The sequence below is a fragment of the Mus musculus genome, chromosome 7 (assembly GCF_000001635.26).
Source record: "Mus musculus strain C57BL/6J chromosome 7, GRCm38.p6 C57BL/6J".
In the NCBI taxonomy this organism is placed as follows: Eukaryota; Metazoa; Chordata; class Mammalia; order Rodentia; family Muridae; genus Mus; species Mus musculus.
Window position 1 is genome coordinate 79,673,712 of NC_000073.6, and position 19,824 is coordinate 79,693,535.

Genomic DNA, 19,824 nt, shown 5'->3' on the forward strand with positions numbered 1-19,824 from the left:
ATCATAGACAATTTAAAGATTTTACAGGTAAATGATGAAACTTAAGAGAATACAGCCATGTTATTGTATACAGAATCAATGTATAAAGTTAATAGTATGCCCATCATAAACAGAATCTATCATTTATGATATTTATTTATTTATTAAGTCTATAGATTTAATCCCTTGAGACTGTGGTCTTAAAAACTATAATATCCAAGAAAAGAAACTTATATTGACAAGTCACTAAGAAGACTTAGGGTATAGATCACAGGTAGAGTGCTTGCTCTGCCTCAGGTTTGACACCCAGCCCTGGAAAACACACTAAAGTGCTTAGGAATAAATGTAAGAGAGGATGGATAGAAATGTTTAAGATCAAAACAAAAGTTCCTCCTCTCATGACATGCAGATTTTCTGTAAAACTACAGTACATAAGGCAGTGTGGCATTAGCACACAGGTAAGCCAAACCAGTGGGAGAATGTAGACAAGCCTACAAAGTGACTCCTGCGTTTATGGGGGATGTGATATATAATGGACAAGGGTGGCAGCGTGAGCCCCCAGGAAAGGCAGATTCAGTTATTAAAGTAATCATGTGACAGTTGACTATCTAAAAGATAAAAATTAAATTTTAATCTTTCAGAAAACACAGTAAGTTTCTAGTAGATTAAAAATAATAAGAAAAGCACTTTAAAATTATTAGAAAGATACAACTCAGGATAACTTATGTGTAGGTGTGTGTGCTTACATATGGCTATGTCACATAAATGCAAATGCCCTAGGGGGGAAAGTTGTCCACTGAAACTGAAGATAGTGGTGGTTTGAGCCACCTTGTGGGAATCAAACCTGAGTCCTCTGAAAGAGCATTAAGTGCTCTTAACCACTGAGCCATCTCCCTAACCCTTATGTACTTCTGTTAAAACTAGCAAAGATGAGCCAGGCGTGGTGGTGCACGCCTTGAATTTCAGCACTTGGGAGGTAGAGGCAGGTAAATTTCTGAGTTTGAGGCCAGCCTGGTCTACAGAGTGAGCTCCAGGACAGCCAGGACTATACAGAGAAACCCTGTCTCAAAAAAACAACAAAACAAAACAACTAGTAAAGATGAATAAACTAAAGTTATTTATATACAAATGAAAAATATGCTGAGTATGAGCAACTGTAAAAGGTAAAATTATGATACATTTATATAAAATTTACAGTGTGGGAAATAGAAATCGTGTTTGTGTTTATACATAAAATGCAAATAAATCTAAAAAGGGGGGATGGGAAAAATGGAGCGGGGCTTTGACTGTGTCTACAATGTCTGATTTCTTTTAAATATAGAAGCAGCTATAACTATTAACAAGAACTTAATCTTGATACTTTTCTAGTTGAAAAATTCATATTTTCAAATTAATAGCAAAACTTTAGAAAAGAAAAAAAGAGAGTTGGGGACAAACCTTCTCTACCATCCAACTCCCATGGGACAGTGTGTCTGCTGAAGTCTAGACCGTACATATGATGCTGATAGCTCTGCACGTGTTCTGATTCTCATGGTTTGCAGAGTTAGAATTTGGCCTTATACTATGCATCTTGTCTTACAGGTTGTTACACGCTGCCTCACCTGATAATGATGAATCCTCCAAAACCGAAAGTGAACTAACACGCTGCCTCTCTGAGCTCTACCAGAGATCTCACGAAGAATCTACTGTAGTCAATCAAGAACGCAGCAGAAAGAAACGTATGCACATAGAAAGCCTGTTTCTTAAGGCAGTCTTGTTTTCCTTTTGAGACTGTACGTTTTATTAATTTATTTTATTTTGTTTTTGTTTTTCAAAACAGGGTTTCTCTGTGCAGAGCCCTGACTGTCTTGGACTCACTTTGTAGACCAAGCTGGCCTTGGACTCACAGAGACCCACCTGTCTCACTTGCCTCACCTCCTGAGTGCCAGGATTAAAGTCATGCACCACCACACCTGACCAAGAATGTACATTTTAAAAGACTGTTATTCTTTCTAAAAAAGAAATAAAAGCTTGATTAAGATTGAAATGGAAACTAAAGGCAAATTTCCATATTTTATATTTTAAAATAATTGTATTAGTTCAATATGGGCACAGGCACTGAAATCAATAATTGATAAATGGGACCTCACTGATTGAGAAGCTTCTGCATAGCAAAGGACACCATCATTCAGGCAAAACTGCAGCTTACAAAACTGAAAAATATGCTTTACTAACTATACAGCTAATACAAAGAAAATAGCCAAGATCTATAAAGAACTCAAGAAACCAGATATCAAGAAAACAACCCAATTTAAAAATGGCGTAGAAAGAAATCCCAATAGAGACTCAAGGGATTGAGAAGCACTTGAAATATTTGAGGGCTGGTGAGATGGCTCAGTGGGTAAGAGCACCCGACTGCTCTTCCAAAGGTCAGGAGTTCAAATCCCAGCAACCACATGGTGGCTCACAACCATCCGTAGCAAGATCTGACTCCCTCTTCCGGAGTGTCTGAGGACAGCTACAGTGTACTTACATATAATAAGTAAATAAATAAATAAATAAATCTTAGAAAAAAAGAAATATTGATATCCTTAGCCATGAAGGAAATACAAATAAAAAATTACAAATAAAAACTACTTTGGGATTTTATCTTATACCTGTCACAATGACTAAGATCAACAACAAAAGAGTGATAGTCCATCCTTGTGAGGGTGTGGCATAAGAGGCAGAGGCAGACATTGCCTTAGTCACTGATGTTCTTCCTTCCTAATGAATTGAGCATCCTCATTTTGATTATAATACAAATATCAATACAGCTTTTTAAAAAACTATTTACAAATATTTGCTCATCCCAACTCCCATGCTGGGAACTGAACCCCGGGCATCAGGCATGTTAGGCAGTGCTTTACCCTGAGCAACATCCCCAGCCTGACTGATCTTCAGGAGCTTCACTCATGTTGTTGGCCATGTGGACTGTTTTCAATTTCTGTCATAAATAATATAGCATGAAAATTGGCTTTTGATGTGGAGTGCTGAGTTGTTTCAGAAAAGGCTTGTGCTTTCCTTGTATGCATGAGCTACGAGCTCTATCCATCCCTAGCACTGCAAAGAAGAAGCGTCTCCTCGCCACTCCCACTCAGGAGAAGTGTGTGTGGTGCTGGCTTTGTGTAAAACGTGGAGATGGCACTGGAGAGACCACTCGGCAGTTAAGAGCACTGGTTGCCTTTGCAGAGGACCCGGGATTAGTTCCCAGCACCCTCGTGGCAGCACACAGCCATCTGTAACTAGTTCAGGGGGTCCAGTGAAGAGGCTCTCATCTCCTTGGGTATCTTTTAAACAAAAAAAAAAGGGTCGTTGAGATATTTAGTTCTAAACTTCAGTAAAGTAACATGTTTACTCTGTATTGTAGGTAGAAACAGATAAAAGAACTGCTTGGTTTACATAATTTCTGAAGGAAGCTATTTCTTTTTAGTATTCTTTCATAGCATTTGGAGACTTAGTTCTTGATTCCATGGAAGTGAAACTTGACTTTTCTTTCCATGCTGATGTTTTGGCAGGTGGTATCCCTCGAACTCCAGTGAGACAGAAGATGAATACCATGTCCCGCTCCTTGAAGATGTTGAATGTGGCAAGGCTAAATGTAAAGGCTCAGAAATTACATCCAGATGGTAGTCCAGACACGGCTGTAGAGAAAGGGCTCCAGAAAGCTGTCATTGGCAGAACAGCAGACAAATTGGAAGATAGAGGAAGGATATTAAGAAGTTCTAAACTTAAAGGTATTCATTCACCCTAGAGCGTCTGGTGTCTGTTATTATATAAGAGGTCTGGAGGCTGAGGAATCTAGCCCAGTTGATAGAGTGCTTGCCTAGCATTCATGAAGTCCTTGGGATGATTCCCCAGAACCACATAACACTTAGCATGCTATACGTATAATCTCAGCACTAGGAGACAGAGGCAGGAGGATCAGAATTTTGGTGACATTGCATCTATGTAATAAATTTGCAGAAACCTCGTGTAAATAAATATACAAACAAATCAAATGAGCTAGGGGGAGGGAGAGGAGAAATAGATTATTTGGGGAATTGAATACTAGAGTACAACCTGAGTTGTTATTCTTTAGGCGCCATCCACCTTTTAAAAATTCTTAATTAATTTTATTAAACTAAGGTCTCATATAGTCCAGGCTATCTTCAAGCTCTCTATGTAACTGGCCTTGAACTCCTGATCCTCCTGCCTCTACCTCCCCAGTACTAGGATTACAGGCATGTGCTACCAGCCCAGTAGAATCTTTCACTGACCTGGAGCTTACTGAGAGAGTAGGCTGGCTAGCTAGCGAGCCCTAGGGGTCCACCTGTCTACATTCCCCCAGGATTGGGAGTATAAGTGTGGTCCACCACATCTGGCGTTTTAAAATGCTGGTGCTGGAAGCTCAGGTCCCCATAGCTTAACAGAGCCATATTGTTGAGTTTTAAATATTTTTTTACAATATTTTAATTTGTATTTATATGCTCATGTATGCATGTGCATGTTATGGAAGGTCACATGGAGGTCAGAGGACAGCTCATGGGAGCTCATCCTCTCTGTCCACCTTGTGGGTCCTAGAGATCAAACTCAGGTCATTAGGCTTGGCACAGCTGTGGATTATCCCCAGCTGTGGATTATCCTCAGCTGTGGATCCCTTACTAGCCTGTTACTAAGTTTAAAGGGGCTCTGTATATTTTGGATAATGGGCCTTTATCTGATGTCCTTTGTAAATATTTTCTATAAATCTATGGTTTACCTTTTACACTCTTGTCAGTATGTTGGTAGAACATTAGTATTTATTTTATTTTTAGTTGGTTGGATGTTTGGGTTTTATAAAAAAATCATGTGTAGCCCAGGCTAATCTCAAGCCTACTATGTGGCTGAGTCCTGCCTTGCCCACCTATCCCTTTCTCCAGATCACCCAGGTGTCTTTGTTATCTTGTAGCAGTCCGAGACCTTTTCTTCTCATACTGTGACTGACTCACTTGGATTCCTCTGGAGCATACAGGCTGTGTCTGAACCTAACATTCCCATCTGGGTGTTCAGTCATCCTAGCACATGATCTGTTTTGTTTGTTTGTCCATCTTTTATTCATTGTATCACACACCTTTGTTCTTTGTTAAAAGTCAGTCTACTGCTAGGCACTGTGGAACATTTCACGTCATCCCTGACATGTACACACTACATGCTAGAAAGCTCTAGGGTCAGTCACGGCCATCCAGACATAGATTTCTCCTGGAAGACAAAAGTCTCTGTCCCCTTACAGGATACATGGAGTTGATCTGAATATGATAACCACATGTTCTTTTTCACCCCCACAGAATTTAAAACCGAGGAGGAGCTTCTGGCTTACATACATGACAACTACCAAAAGGCTGTGGCTACGGAAGAAATCACATTGTATTCATGTGCACAAAATATGGTCTCAACCATTAAAATGTTCCTAAAATCAAAGGACATCAAGGAATTAGAAGTAAGAAAGTCTAGATAATACTGCCATAAATGTAGTGTTTGATGGTTGGTGGGTTTAGTGCACATCCTTAAAGAATTTCCAGTACACTGCACATGATTGAAAAATGATGACTAGGCTGGAGAGATGGCTCATTGTAAAAGCACTGCTTTCCAGAGGACCCAGGATCAACTCCCAGCTACATGGTGGCTCAAAATCTTTAGTAACCAGTTTCAAGCAATCTGATGCCCTCTTCTGCCCTCTTTGGGCACTGCATGCAAAAGGTACACAGATGTACATGCAGTCAAAACACCTATACATGTAAAATAAAATAAAGATATGTGAATAGTTAAAAAAAGAAAAGTGCTGAGTAGAGGATTGGTACAATTCCAGGTTCTGGAATATGAACCTGATAAACCAGAAGCCAGACATTCAAGTGGACTTCTGTCCAATGACACTGCTCTAATTGGTGTTGTGTGTTTATATGAATTAAACTAGCGGTTTTAACCCTAGCTGCTCTTCAGAATGACTTTGTTGTTGTTGATTTTGTTTATTATTTATGTTTGTTTATTTTTTGTGTATATAAGTATTTTGTCTGCATTTATGTCTGCATATTATATGCACTGAATTCCCTGGAACTGGAGTTACAGACATTTGTTAACTACCATGTGGGTGCTGGGAATCAAACCTGGGTCTTCTGGAAGAGCAGACAGTGCTCTTAATTGCCGAGCCATCTCACCAGCCCTGTTGGTTTTTCTTGTTGCTGTTTTGTTTTTTAAAAGATTTATTTATTTTATTTTATAAGAGTACACTGTAGCTGTCTTCAGACACATGGGAAGAGGGCATTGGATACCATTACAGATGGTTGTAAGCCACCATGTTTTTGCTGGGAATTGAACTCCGGCCTCTGGAAGAATAGTCAGTGCTTTTAACTACTGAACCATCTTTCCAGCCCCCTGTTGTTTTGTTTCGAATGCTAGTGTCTGGTCCTTCCATACTGACAGACTAACTCTAGGTCTCTTTGTTTTGGAAGTTGGGCATATATTTGTTTTAAAAATGTCCTGCATAACTCTAACTTATTGAAAACCACAGTTTTAGAATACCTTATTGCCTTTATTCATATTTAATGGCAAAAGCAGGGCTCTTTCTCTATAGTGGGAGAGCTGTTTACAATTATCACAGCTTTGTGTGGACCTTCTCTTTTAAAAGTAAGTGTATGTAGCAGGGTGTGGTGGCATACTCCTTTAATTCCTGCACTTGGAGGCAGAGGTGAGGGAGGGGCGTGTCTTTGTGAGTTCAAGGCCATCCTGGTCTACATGTTAAGTTCCAGGACATCCAGGATGGGGGGTGGGGGGGAGAGACTGGGGGAGGGAGAGAGGGAGGGAGGGAGAGAGAGACTGTCTCAAGGAAAAAAAAGATCTTTCTTTGTGGTGTGTGTATGTATATATGTATGTATGCATGCACACGTGCATGAGAAGTACTTGCAGACTGCAGAGAGCGTATCTGATCCTCAAGAGCTAGAATTACAAGTGGTTGTGAACCGGCTAACATTGATGCCCACTAGCAATCCTCTGCAAGAGCAAGATCTGCTCTCAACCCTAGCCATTGAGCCATCTGTACAGCCCAAGGAACTTTCCTTTAACAGTTCAAATCTAAAAGCTTGCTGTATCTATTAAAAAAAAAAAAAAAGGACCACATTCTCTTTAAGATATCAAAGGGAAAGGTAGGCAACAGTTTTCTCCTTCATAATTACTTTGTATTGCAGGTGGCCTGCCTGAGTCATGTGAACAGTAACCTCTTAAAAACCAGCAAGACCCTTAGACAGAACCTAGCCGGAAAGATGGATACAGAGGACAAAGTCGGAGAGTAAGAAACCACTTTATTTTCACCCGGACTCTAAAACAGGTCTGAGGTTATCTTTGTCATGATCTTTATGATGTTCTGAGGGGCAGTTGGACTCGCCTGATTTCTTAAGACTCGCACCAGTCTTTAGAGAAAACCCTGGATTCCTTCCCTTTTTTTTTTTTTTTAAGAAAGACTATATTATGGGGCCCAGCTGGCCTCAAACTTGCTCTCTAACTGAGTCTGGCCTTGAATTCCATCTCCTACTCCCACCTCATAAATATTGAGATTTAGATGTGTTTTCACCATTCCCAGTTTATCTAGTTGTGGGAATTAAAAGCAGGGCTGGCGGGCCTCAGGCATTCTAGGCAAGCACTTTACCAACTGAGCTGCATCCCCATTCCCCCTACCTGTGCCCTGCTTGCTTGCTTTCTTTCTTTCTTTCTTTCTTTCTTTCTTTCTTTCTTTCTTTCTTTTGGTTTTTCAAGACAGGGTTTCTCTGTATAGCCCTGGCTGTCCTGGAACTCACTCTGTAGACCAGACTGGCCTCAAACTCAGAAATCCGCCTGCCTCTGCCTCCCGAGGGCTGGGATTAAAGGCGTGTGCCACCACTTCCCGGCTTATTTTTTATTTTTTTCCCTCTCTTTTTCAGTACTGGAGATTGAATCCAGGGCTTTCTATATGTGAGGCATATGCTTTAGCCCTGAGCTACATTTCCAGTTCTTGGGCATTGTTTCTACATGAATCAATAGCTCTTTGCTCTAAGAAAGAGTTTCACTAAATAGCATGCAAAGGAGATGTGACCTGGTACTTTGTTTCCTCCAGGTGCCAGCTTCAGGTATTTCTTCGTCTGGAGATGTGTGAGCAGTGCCCCTCAGTCCTGGACCGCCCAGATGAGGTGGAGCGCATAGTGGAGGAGGTAAGCCATGGCTGCCACCCCGAGCATGCTCTCATTCTCTCAGCTTCCCAGCAGAGCCTGTGGCAACTTTTTGCAATCTCTTTCAGGTGACAGATTTGCTGCGTCTGGTGTGTCTCACTAAGGACTCAGCGTACCTGTCAGAGTTTCTGGAGGAGATCTTGAGATTGTAAGTTCAATGAGTACTGGCTCAGTTTAAAAAAATTTTGTTGTTGTTGCTGTTGTTTGTTTTTGTTTTTTTTTAACAACCACTACACATGGTGTTATCTTAGAATTATAAGGTTAAAAGGGTATTTTTTCATGCTGGTAACTTCAGTTCTATGTCTAACCAATATATTCATTCCACAGGTATATTGGCTCCATCCCCGGGACAATTGGACAACTCTACCACAGCCTGGGGTTAAAAATTCCTCAGAAGCTGGCTGGAGTCCTTCCTACAGGGTTTTTCAGTGATGATTCTATGTCTCAAGAGAGCATGTCACCACCTCCCTCATCAAGTACTCACAGATCAGTGTCGGCCATTACTGAGTCTGAGCAGCTGGAGGAGCTTCGGACCAGATCAGCCAAGAAGAGAAGGTAAGGGGTGAGGCTTCGGAGCAATCACCTGCACTGTGGTTAAGTTCAGGGTGGCAAGTGTGAAGACAGGCTTGCCTTTGCCCATCTCATGTACTAAGTTGGCAGTTGCCCTTAGATCAGAATCAAGCAAAACTCTCTGGAGTTCCCTCCAAGTTGCATCATTCACTGTATAGTTTTTCCTCCAGGAATATGTGGTATTTACTTTGGTTTATAAAACTCTTTACTGTCTATAAGGGTTGTCTAAGAACTAGGAACTCCTGAGATAAGATTATGGTTTCAGTTACTTAGAACATTTCCCTTGCTGCCTTTTATTGCTATTAGCTAGCTGAATCTGTACTAGCCATTTTTTGTAATATAGGCCAAGCTCAAGATAATGAACTAGCATGTATTTAAACAACATAGTTTAGATGCTGGTTTCACTCAAACCTAACTACATATTTACTCTGTTTGGTGTGTTTCCTATTTTCTATTTTTAAAAGGAAAAATGCACTAATAAGACATAAAAGTATTGCAGAGATTTCCCAGACTCTTCGACAAATTGAAGTTCCCAAAGTGTCCAAGAGAGCTACAAGAAATGTAAGTCGTCACCAATAGATCGGGGCTGTTTCTCCTGTTAGCTGGCTGACAGTGCAGAGGTGTTTCTCCTGTTAGGAAGTCACCTTATCTGAAATGGCATTTCAAAGTTTTTGGATTTTGCAGTATTTCTGCAGAGTAATGACAATTTAAAACAAAAAACTGGTGGTTGGAGGCATGGCTCAGTGGTTAAGAGCACTGGCTGCACTAGAGTGTAGGCGCTTATGAGCCAAAAGTGGTTTGAGGCAGAAGCACCACTAAAAGCCCAGTGTCTTTTTTTTTTTTTTTTTTCTTTTTCTTTTGTTTTGTTCGAGACAGGGTTTCTCTGTGTAGCCCTGGCTATCCTGGAACTCACTCTGTAGACCAGGCTGGCCTTGAACTCAGAAATCTGCCTGCCTCTGCCTCCCTTAAAGGCGTGTGCCACTGCTGCCCAGCAAAGCCCAGTGTCTTAATCAGTCTTTCCCCTGTTTAGGTATAGAATGTATGTGTTATCACCACCAAAAATTTGAATCCATGTAACTTGAACAGTTTCTCTTCTCTATCCATTCTTCAAAATGTGTAATACCAATTATACTCTGTTGTGTATGATCCTAGACTTTCTTCATAAAATATTCCTAAAATACACATCAACAGTTTGTTTATTTATAATGTACCCTCATATATGTGTGTAGCCAGCCTGGACTACATAGAGAGTCTTGTTTTTAATGAAACTAAAAAATAAGAGAGAAAACAAAGATCTAAGTTACTGTGCTTAGTTTTCTGAATTTTACGCACACATGTGCACACACGTGCACGTGCTCGCCGCCGCACATGTCCATCTCTCTGCAGTCCACACTTGTCTCCCCTGTGCTCTCACACCCCCTTTGGTTGGGTGGTTTGTCTGTGTGTTCCCAGTGCACATGTCCATCTCTCTGTAGTCCACACTCGTCTACCCTGTGCTCTCACACCCCCTTTGGTTGGGTGGTTTGTCTGTGTGTTCCCAGTGCTGCTTTTCTGGATTACTACTCTGTAGAGGGAAGTCTTTGGAACCTGGCATTTCACTGGCAGAGCTGTGCATCTCTTAATTGCCTCACTATGCAGAGGGTTTCAGGTAGAACTGTTAGCTTTTTATCTTGAATGAATGCCTGTTGATCGTCCTCATTTCTCATCTCCAGGAGAACTCCCACTCTGCTTCCATACAGCTGCCAGTCCCGAGGAAAGACACAATACAGGGTATGTTTTCATTTTTCAACACCTAGTCACTAGATTGACAAATTATGATTGGATGTATTTAATGTAAGTTACAGCTCTATATCATCATTGGTTAAAAAAAATACGAATTCCATGTTTTAGGGAACAAGATAGTTTGTATAGCCTCAAAATACTGCATCTAGTAAATTACTGACCTAAAATATTTTAAAGTGTCATTATCATGGAATCTAAAATTAGAAAAAGAAGATAAAAAAAGAAAAAAAAAAAGACAATGAAGCTATTTTAGACAGAAGGAGCTTAAACATGTTGGCCAAAGTACATTTCTTAACTTTTTCCTTTCCTTTTTACAATTAAAATGTAATTTCATCATTTTTCTCCTTTTTCCACTCTCTTATCCTGCTCATGAGCCATCCATCCCTTTGGAAATCATGGTCTCTTTTTCTTTGTTACTGTTACATTTGTGTGTGTGCAGCACAAACCTAAACACACAAATATATAGCGTGTCTAGTGTTGCTTGTATGACTCCAGGACTGACCGCCTGGCATTATCACATAACCAGTCAGGGGCTGATACCTGTGGAAGACTATTCCTCTCAAGTTCATAATATAGTTTCTGTTTGTGTTGTGCTTTGTTTTAAGACAAGCTCTTATTTCAGTTCCTGCTGCCTGGCACTCATTATGTAAACCAGGCTGGCCCTGGAGTCACAGAAATCTGTCTACTTCTACTCTGCTCTAGGATTAACAAATAGAAACATTTAATGCATTTCTAAGAGAAAATATTGAATTCATTATTAAAAAAAATACTTCCTACAAAGAAATGTTGAAGATTAGATGATGGCTTCACTTCTGAAATCTACCTGGCATTTAAGAATAAACACATCAGCCTGGCGGTGGTGGTGCATGCCTTTAATCCCAGCACTTGGGAGGCAGAAGCAGGTAGAGTTCTGAGTTCAAGGCCAGCCTGGTCTACAGAGTGAGTTCCAGGACAGCCAGGGCTACACAGAGAAACCCTGTCTTGGGAAAAAAAAGAAACACATCAGCTTGGATTATTTCAGTTGATAATTCTGGACAGTTCATTGAGGATGTACAATGATGCTGAAATGACTGTTTATCCACAAGCAAAAGAATGATAGTGGGGGCTGTAGAGATGGCTGGGCGGTTAAGAGCACTGACTGCTCTTCCAGAGGTCCTGTGTCCAGTTCCCTGCATCCACATGGTGTCTCACAACCATCCATAATGTGATTTGATGCCTTCTTCTGGTATGTCTGAAGACAGCTATATTGTACTCAAATCTTTACAAGAATGATGCTGGGCCTCTAACTCATTATAAAGTCAATTTAAAAACTTTTGAATCCTGTAAGGTTAGTAGTTTTGAGGTCCCCCAGGAGTGTGCTAGCCAAAGGAATAATTTTAAAACCTGGCTGTAGAGTGGCTTTCCTAAGCAGCTCTGTGTTTGGGTCTGGCATGCTCAGTTAGTTGACACCAGCATAAGGTTTTTTAATCTCCTATCTCTCTTTTTCTCTCTCTCTGCTTTTAGAAGTAACAAAAGTTCGAAGAAACCTCTTCAACCAGGAAATGCTTTCTCCTTCAAAGAGGGGGCTAAAGAAGGGGCTGCCTCGCAGCCATTCTGTATCTGCTTTGGAATGTCTCCACCATAAACAGGACAAGTTCAAGAAGACCAAAAGCAGCACATTTCAGGGTAACTACAAAATAAGGGTTTGTAACAACAAATCTGCTGGTGACATTGTTCGCACTTCTATTCCCACATTAGTAATTGAGTCGTTCTGGTTTTTCTTGACTGGTTTAGCTAAAGGTTGGCCAATTTTATTGATCATTTGAAGAAAGTTGGCCTTTTCTCCATTGACTTTCTGACCTCACTTTCCTTCCCGCTACTTGCTTTGGGTTTTAGCTTGTTGGTTTTTCTTTTTTCTTTTTTTTTAAAGTTTTTGTTATTGGTTTTGTTTGGGGGCAGGGTGTGGACAATAAGGTGTCTCATTGTGGATCTCTTTGGGGTCATCTTTCTTGAAGTCTATTAAACTTGAGTGGTTAGGTTCATGTCTTTCCTCTGATTAAGGAAGTTTTCAACCATTTTTCTTCAGCAATGTTTTCTGCCTCTTTGTCTTTTCACCTTCTAGAATTCCCATGAGGCATGTGGTGGCATGCATGCTGCTATAGTGTACAAGCATGCCTCAGTCTTTCTTCATTTTTCTTTTTCTTTTTTGTGGTTAGGCGGTTTAATTTTTTTTTTTTTTTTTTTTTGACATTCATTGATTATTCTGCCTGCTCAGGCCTGTGATTGAATTCTTAATATTTCTTATTCCATCTGTATTTTTTGTTGTTGTTTACTTAACCTAGGCTACTTGTTTATTTAACCTAGGCTAACCTCAAGCTTGCTATATGTATGACTTTTGTCCTTCCTTCCTTCTTATCCAAATTATATCATTTCTCCTCCCTTCCTTCTCTCCAGTCCCTCCCATGTTCTCCCCACACTCCCTCTTAAATGATCTCCTTTTCTTTAGTTATTATTGTTACATACATGTGTGTAGATATATATGCACATAAAATATATAAATACAACTTGATGAGTCAGTCTGTTTAGTCTTGCTTGTATGTGCATGAGTTTAGGGGCTGAACACCTTGTATTAGCTAACCAAGTCAGGGACAACTCCCTAGTGGAGACTTAATTCTCTCTCAGAAGTCTTTAGTTGCCAGTACTTCTTTGTGTAGGCCTTGTTTAGGGCTGTGAGACTTCCTCTTCTATGTTAGCATGTCTGTTGACGTTATCATTATTCAGGTTTTTTTAGGCATCCATATGGCCTTCTTCCTTCCTTTCTCCCTCCCTCCCTCCCTCCCTCCCTTCCTTTCTCTCTTTTGTTTTTTTTTAAAGCAATCTTGCTTGTAAGCCAGGCTGGTCTTAAGTAAGATCATGCTTGGCCCTTTAATTTATTTTAACCTATGGGTTTATAAGCTCATTGAACATATTTAGACAAGTTGTTAAAACATTTCTGTAATTTCTGGGTCTAAGCTACTTTAGGGATGGTTTCTGCCAAGTTCTTTTTTTTTTCTCCCTGTTAATGGGAAATTAACAGGGAATCAATATCCTTTATTGTTTGCACCCTTTTGGCTTTTGTTATGAACTAGCTATTGACAAATAATGATGTAGTTGCTGTGATGACTGGATTCTTCAGTCCCTCAGAGACTACTGACATTTGCTGATTGAGATATGTAGCTATCTGCTTGTAGTTTTTCAACCTACTTTTTTGTAAAACATTCCCTGTTATATGTAACATTGACATTTCTGTCTTTTATCATTGTGTACCAGCAATTCATAGATGTCTGGGTTCAAAAAGGACTAGAAAAGGCTGCACCTGACCCTTTAAATCTACTGATAGAGGGCTAGAGAGATAGCTCAGTGATTTAGAGCACTTCCTGCTTTTGCAAAGGAACTGTACCCATGTTGGGTGGCTTACTACCATCTTTTACCCCAGCTCCTGGAAGATCTGATGTCTCTGGACACCACTAGGAACAGTACTCACATGCACACAAGCACTTAAAAATTAACAATCGATCTACTGATAGATGCTGTGGAACAAAGCCATTGTCGTTTGAGAGTCCTGAAACCGATCCAATGTCAGAAGCCATCCCACAGGAATTTTTAAAATATTTTACATTGGCTTATATCTTTTGAGATAGGGTCTCACTGCATAGACTTGGTCAGCCTGGCCTGGAGCTTGCTATGCAGACCAGGCTCTCCTTAAACTCAGAGATCCACCTCTAAGACATTCAACAGGCAGGCTTGTGTCATTTTTAATCAGGCTGATGGACTGTGTGTTTTGTTGAGTCCTGAAGGCTTAGACTCTACTGAGAGTTTAGCATCCTCTCGCTAGGTTAATAAGCCTCATGGAAGTTCCGATTGCGCCCTTTTCCTTGCTGCTGCCTCAGAAGTTTAAGTGAGGTTTATAGTCAACACTGGTTTTGCATCTTAGGTTATTGCAAACTGCTGACTAAGAGTGTGGCTGAGACCCCAGTCCACAAGCAAATCTCCAGGAGGCTGCTCCATAGACAAATCAAGGGCAGGTGAGTGACAGCCCTATCTGGATCCCTCATCCTCCCAGGCTTCCTGCAGCACCATCTCACAGGCATCTCTGTGCCTTCTCTTGGATTTCTTGGCTAATTCTTTTTTTTTTTTTTCCCTTTGGGGAAACTTTATTTGCATGTGGGAGGGCTTGGGCTGCTCCTATGTGACTGATGTCCACACACCTCTCTGTGGGGGTCTGTGGGAGGCTGTAGTTACGTGACAGGAGCCAGGGACCCAGGAGGCATGGCTAAACACCTGCTGTCCCATGCAGGTGGATGTCACCATCCATTGGGTCATCGGGGTTCTCTTGGCTAATTCTTAACCCTGTTGCTTATATTTTATTGGCAGTCAAACGATATACACTATTCCATTCTTCCATTAGGCATAATTATTTTAAGATTTATGCATATTGCCTCTATCAATCCACTTCTTTTTATTATTAGTCAGTATTTTTTTAAATAGATCGTCTGCATTCTCCTGTTGACAGAAAAGGTGAGTCCTTTTTTATGCCAGGCAAGGCTGGAGATCCAGCTTACCTTTGATAGAGGTACAACTATGGTTTGTTTTTCTGAAGTCACTAGTTGGACTAGGGTAATTTCTGTTCCTTTTCTTAACCTTTTGGTGTCTGTGGTGTCAGCTTCCCTAGCACCCAATCTAAGATATAAGCAGCAAAAGATAAAACCCAGGTTGCTCACTGACCTTTCTTCTTCAGGTCCCCTTTCTTTGCCTTTCTTTCCACATCTCAGTACAAATAGGGGGAAAAAACACACGTACTATATACTGTCACCCATCCACCTGGACATGTACAGATTTTACACACAGGGTAATTGTGATGAGTTGGAAGTCCTTGTCAAGCTGACAGACATTGCACCTGTTTGGCAGAAATGTAAACATTACAGCTGGGACTGTGCAAGGCTTAGCTGTACCTTTTTTTTTTTTTAATGCAATAATGGACAAAAAAAGAACCTTCTATTTTTAAGCTAATTTTACTATTGTCAACATACTTCCTACAGTAAAAAACATTCTAAGGGGCTGGAGAGCTGGCTCAGTGGTTAAGAGCACTGACTGCTCTTCTGAAGGTCCCAAGTTCAAATCCCAGCAACCACATGGTGGCTCACAACCATCTATAATGAGATCTGATGTCTTCTTCTCGTGTGTCTGAAGACAGCTACAGTGTACTAACATATAATAATAAATAAAGATTAAAAAAAATTCTAGGATGATTAAGAGCATAGTCTGTTACAGAGGATCTGAGCTCAGTTCTTCACACCCAGCACCCATGTAGAGTAATTCACACCAGCCTGTAATTCTAGTTCCAGGGGATCCAGGATCTCTGGTCTCTGTGGGCACCTGCACACATGTGTACACACACATGCACACATGCAAGCACACGCACTTGCATAGCAGTGCATGTGGAGGTTGAGGATAGTTTTTAGAGTTGGTTCTGTCCTTCCATTATGTGTGTCCTAGAGATAGAATTCAGGTTGCTGGTCTTGGCACAAGAACCTTACTCCCTGAGCCAGCCTGCCCAGCCATGTCTTTAGTGTGTGAGCCATGAGTGCATTGACTCTGTGTTGGTTGCTCTTCAAGGTCTTCTGATCCTGGTCCTGATATTCATGTAGTTGAAGAGTCTCCTGAAAAAGAGGATGGTGAGTGCATCCTTTGTAATCATTTCTAGTGTCTCCAAAAGCGCTTCTGTGCTTGTCCCTCAGCATATTCTCAAATGTTTTATAGAAATTGGGGTGGCTCTGGATCAAGCATACATATACATAAATAAATGTTGCTGTACAGAAAATGTACTGAAATTCTGTAGAAGAAATACTTTTATATAATGGAAATAGGGCTTAGTATCAAGATTCAACTTCCATGTTATACAAAGTGCTATGACTTATTTTAAAATGTGTCTCATTAAGGGCAGGTTTTTTTTAAACTTTCTTAAATTGTTTGAGTATTTCATGCTTTTGACAGAAAAATTAGAATCTAGAAAAACGTTTTTTAATGGCTTGATAATCTCATCAGTCAAAAACACTTTTCACATTTTACCATGTGTTCCTCCTAGACAATATATATGGAATGTATATTTTGTATAGAGAACCTAGATGAGCTGGGCATGGTGGCACTTGTCCTTAACCCCAATGCCAGCACGTGGAAGGCAGGTGCAGCTCTGTGCGTCCAAGGCCTGCTCTACAGAGAGTTCCAGAGCAAGCACAGGTAGAGAGGAGAGAGAACCACTCTCAAAATAGCAAACAAACAAGCCTAGTGTTTTGTTTTGTTTTGTATGAAAATCACACTCTTTGTACTTTTTTGTTCTTTCTGTCATGCTTAGAGGTGGCAATTTATGAAACTTGTAAAACAACCAAGGTCATGGGTTGTGGTTTCTATTATCTTTGTGGGACTGTGTATCAGTCTCTTGTAGATTGTTCAGAAACACTTCAGATGCCTCTTAAAGCCACTGCTGACTCTGGTGTCACAGAATGGTGCCTGCTTAGATGCCGTGGGAAGATGCTAAGTCTGAAGGTCCTCCCGTTTATCAGTTCTGCGTCTGGTTTTGCAGAAATGACTTTGAGAAGAAGTCCTCGAATCAAGCAGCTGTCATTTAGCAGAACGAACTCTGGCTCCTTCTATTCTGTATCTCAGCCGAAATCTCGAAGTGTGCAAAGAATCCACTCGTCCCAGCAGGAGTCAGGTAAGGAGGCCTGGGTGTCGAGTATGGCTCTGTTGACTTGGAATATTTTGGGAAAAAGAAGCATACAATTTGATATTTCCCCATTAGCAGTCAATAATCAAGGTGATACTAGGTAACAGTCCTCGGCCTATAGCCATTCCTCCCTGGACTCTTACAGCTGGCCGTCCTCATTGCTTTCTAGATAGCTCATTCACTCCCACACAGTGTCCCAAGTGAGTGGGTAGAGCAGTTTGTATATTTACTCTTCATTCTTTTATTTGTGATTAGATTGACTAATATGTAAGTTTTTACATTTATACTAAAAAATACAGTATATTTATCCTAAAATCAGTTACTTCAGTTGCTCCCATTTCCTAAAATAAGAGTTAAATCCAAGAAGACAGGGCCTAGAAAGATGGCTTAGTAATTAAGAATGCTGGCTGCTCTTACAAAGAACTGAGATTCAATCCTCAGCACCTAACATCTGTAGACCAGAGTGAATTCTAGGACAGCCAGGGCTATATAAAGAGACCCTGGACTGGAGAGATGGCTCAGCGGCTAAGAGCACCGACTGCTCTTCCAGAGGTCCTGAGTTCAATTCCCAGCAACCACATGGTGGCTCACAGCCATCTGTAATGGGATCTGATGCCCTCTTTTGGTGTGTCTGAAGAGAGCAATGGTGTACTCATACATAAAAAAAAAATCTTTAAAAAGAGAGAGACCCTGTCCCATCCTCTGTCCCCCGCTGTAGCCTCTCCCCTCCCCCCCCCCCCCCCGAAAAAAGAATATATTGGGAGGGCAAGTCTTGAGGAAGAATTAAATGTTATTTTTGATTTCAGAACAAAGAGAAAATTTTCCAGTTCAAAGTATTCAGTCTCCTAAAACACTTCTTTTTGGGGCATTGTCTGAGATTCCCAGCTCCTCTAAGAAGGGTTCAGCCCAAATTAAGAGATCCTTAAGAAGCATGTTGGATTCTGAGATATCTACATCTTACGAGGTAAAAAAATCTTTAATGTTTAAAATGGTGCAGTCTTGGGGAACATAGAAACATGACTGAGGAAGCAACTGTTGAATAGAGATGAAAACCGGGGATCTGTAGAGAGCAAAAGGTCAGGGGTACAGTAGCGTGGGGCACACCTTTAATCCTAGCACTTGAGGCAGAGGCAGGCAGAGCTCTGAGTACGAGCCCAGCCTGGTCAGCCAGCTCCTCAGAGTGAGTTCCAGGACAGCCAGCTACACAGAGTGAGTTCCAGGACAGCCAGCTACACAGAGAAACCAAAAGAATCTGCGTGGCTGGTTTAAGCCAGGTGAGTGGTTATTGGGAGCATGGGAGCCTAACACAACAGGCTTAGCTGAGGTCAAGGCAGAAAGGAGGAGATAGGGGTGTTATTGACTTCTTTGGCTGCATCTACCATGTGTGTGATCACTATAGAGGCTCTTCTAGATTGTACCTTCTTTCATCCACTCCCATTTGACTGTCCATCACTGTTCAAAACCTGGCGGTTGCTCTTTATGTCTCTTTCAGGACAAAACCACTGAGTTAATTCCTGCCTCATTTACAGACTTTTGTGCTCACCAAATTGTCCTTTGTCCCCATAGTCCCTGAACTCCTCAGTTCTACCTGGAATACTGTATCAGCCTTCCTTAATTTGGGTCAAACTGGTCTTTCTGAAAGCTCCATCTGCCATCTGGCCTTGCTAAAGCAAAGTTCTCTAAGTTTTCCTAAAGCAGAACCCTTGTGTCAGAAATGATCATCTTGGTTTGAAAAGCATTGAAACTGCTTCATTGTTAGAGGATGCCACAGAGCTACATGACAAGGCCATTCTCCATAGGGCAGATAGTCTCCCATGTTCTCAGGGCTCCACCATGCCCATATGCTGGCCTGAGCCTTCCCCACTTGATACATCTCCTCTGCCCCACTTTCCTATCCTAGTCTCTTCCTTCCCTTGCAGATGCCCATTCTTTTTTTCTATTAGTACTTACTAAGAGTGTGTGTGTGTGTGTGTGTGTGTGTGTGTGTGTGTGTGTAGTGATATGCATATGTCACAGCACATGTGTGAAGGCCATAGGGGAGCTCTGTGGAGTTAGTCTTTTGTTCCTACCTCTCTATGAGGGATCCAGGGATCAAAACTTAGGTTGCCAGTCTTACATGGGAAGCCCCTTTGCCTACTGAGCTATCCTGCTGGCCCTAGGCATCCATTCTTTACTACCTGATTCATAAGACAATTTTCCTTGTCCCTCAGTTGGGTTCACAGCCTCCTTTGTGCTCCGATATGCTATACCTCACTGAACACAAAAACCTGTTAGATTGGGCTTCCCTTGAGACAGTCTAGTAGTGTTATAGAAAGATAGGTATTTGACTTCCCCATTTTATAGAGTTTTTAGCTACATTGTTAATAAAAAGGAAGGGAATTTTTGGTTTGAGAGTGGCCTTTCTAAGTTGTTGTTGTTGTTATTATTATTATGTCTATGTATTCTGCTCTTCCATCTCCATCCTCCCACCCTCTCCTTTTTTGAATCTAGGAAAAGTATGCCAGTAAAATCTAATTATGT

The 19,824-nt window shown here is 41.0% G+C and overlaps 1 protein-coding gene across 1 annotated transcript in view; it reads left to right on the plus strand.

The window, feature by feature from the left end:
• The window catches only part of Ticrr (TOPBP1-interacting checkpoint and replication regulator), a 37,953-nt gene that overhangs the window by 13,516 nt on the left and 4,613 nt on the right, over positions 1-19,824 (plus strand). Inside the window, exons 6-19 of the mRNA NM_029835.1 lie at positions 1,561-1,697; positions 3,516-3,734; positions 5,304-5,455; positions 7,197-7,297; positions 8,099-8,192; positions 8,279-8,358; positions 8,538-8,765; positions 9,245-9,341; positions 10,493-10,550; positions 12,066-12,227; positions 14,515-14,605; positions 16,197-16,255; positions 17,161-17,292; positions 18,111-18,268. Coding sequence (NP_084111.1) covers positions 1,561-1,697; positions 3,516-3,734; positions 5,304-5,455; positions 7,197-7,297; positions 8,099-8,192; positions 8,279-8,358; positions 8,538-8,765; positions 9,245-9,341; positions 10,493-10,550; positions 12,066-12,227; positions 14,515-14,605; positions 16,197-16,255; positions 17,161-17,292; positions 18,111-18,268 — 1,768 coding nt within the window. The remainder of the gene's footprint in view (positions 1-1,560; positions 1,698-3,515; positions 3,735-5,303; positions 5,456-7,196; positions 7,298-8,098; positions 8,193-8,278; positions 8,359-8,537; positions 8,766-9,244; positions 9,342-10,492; positions 10,551-12,065; positions 12,228-14,514; positions 14,606-16,196; positions 16,256-17,160; positions 17,293-18,110; positions 18,269-19,824) is intronic.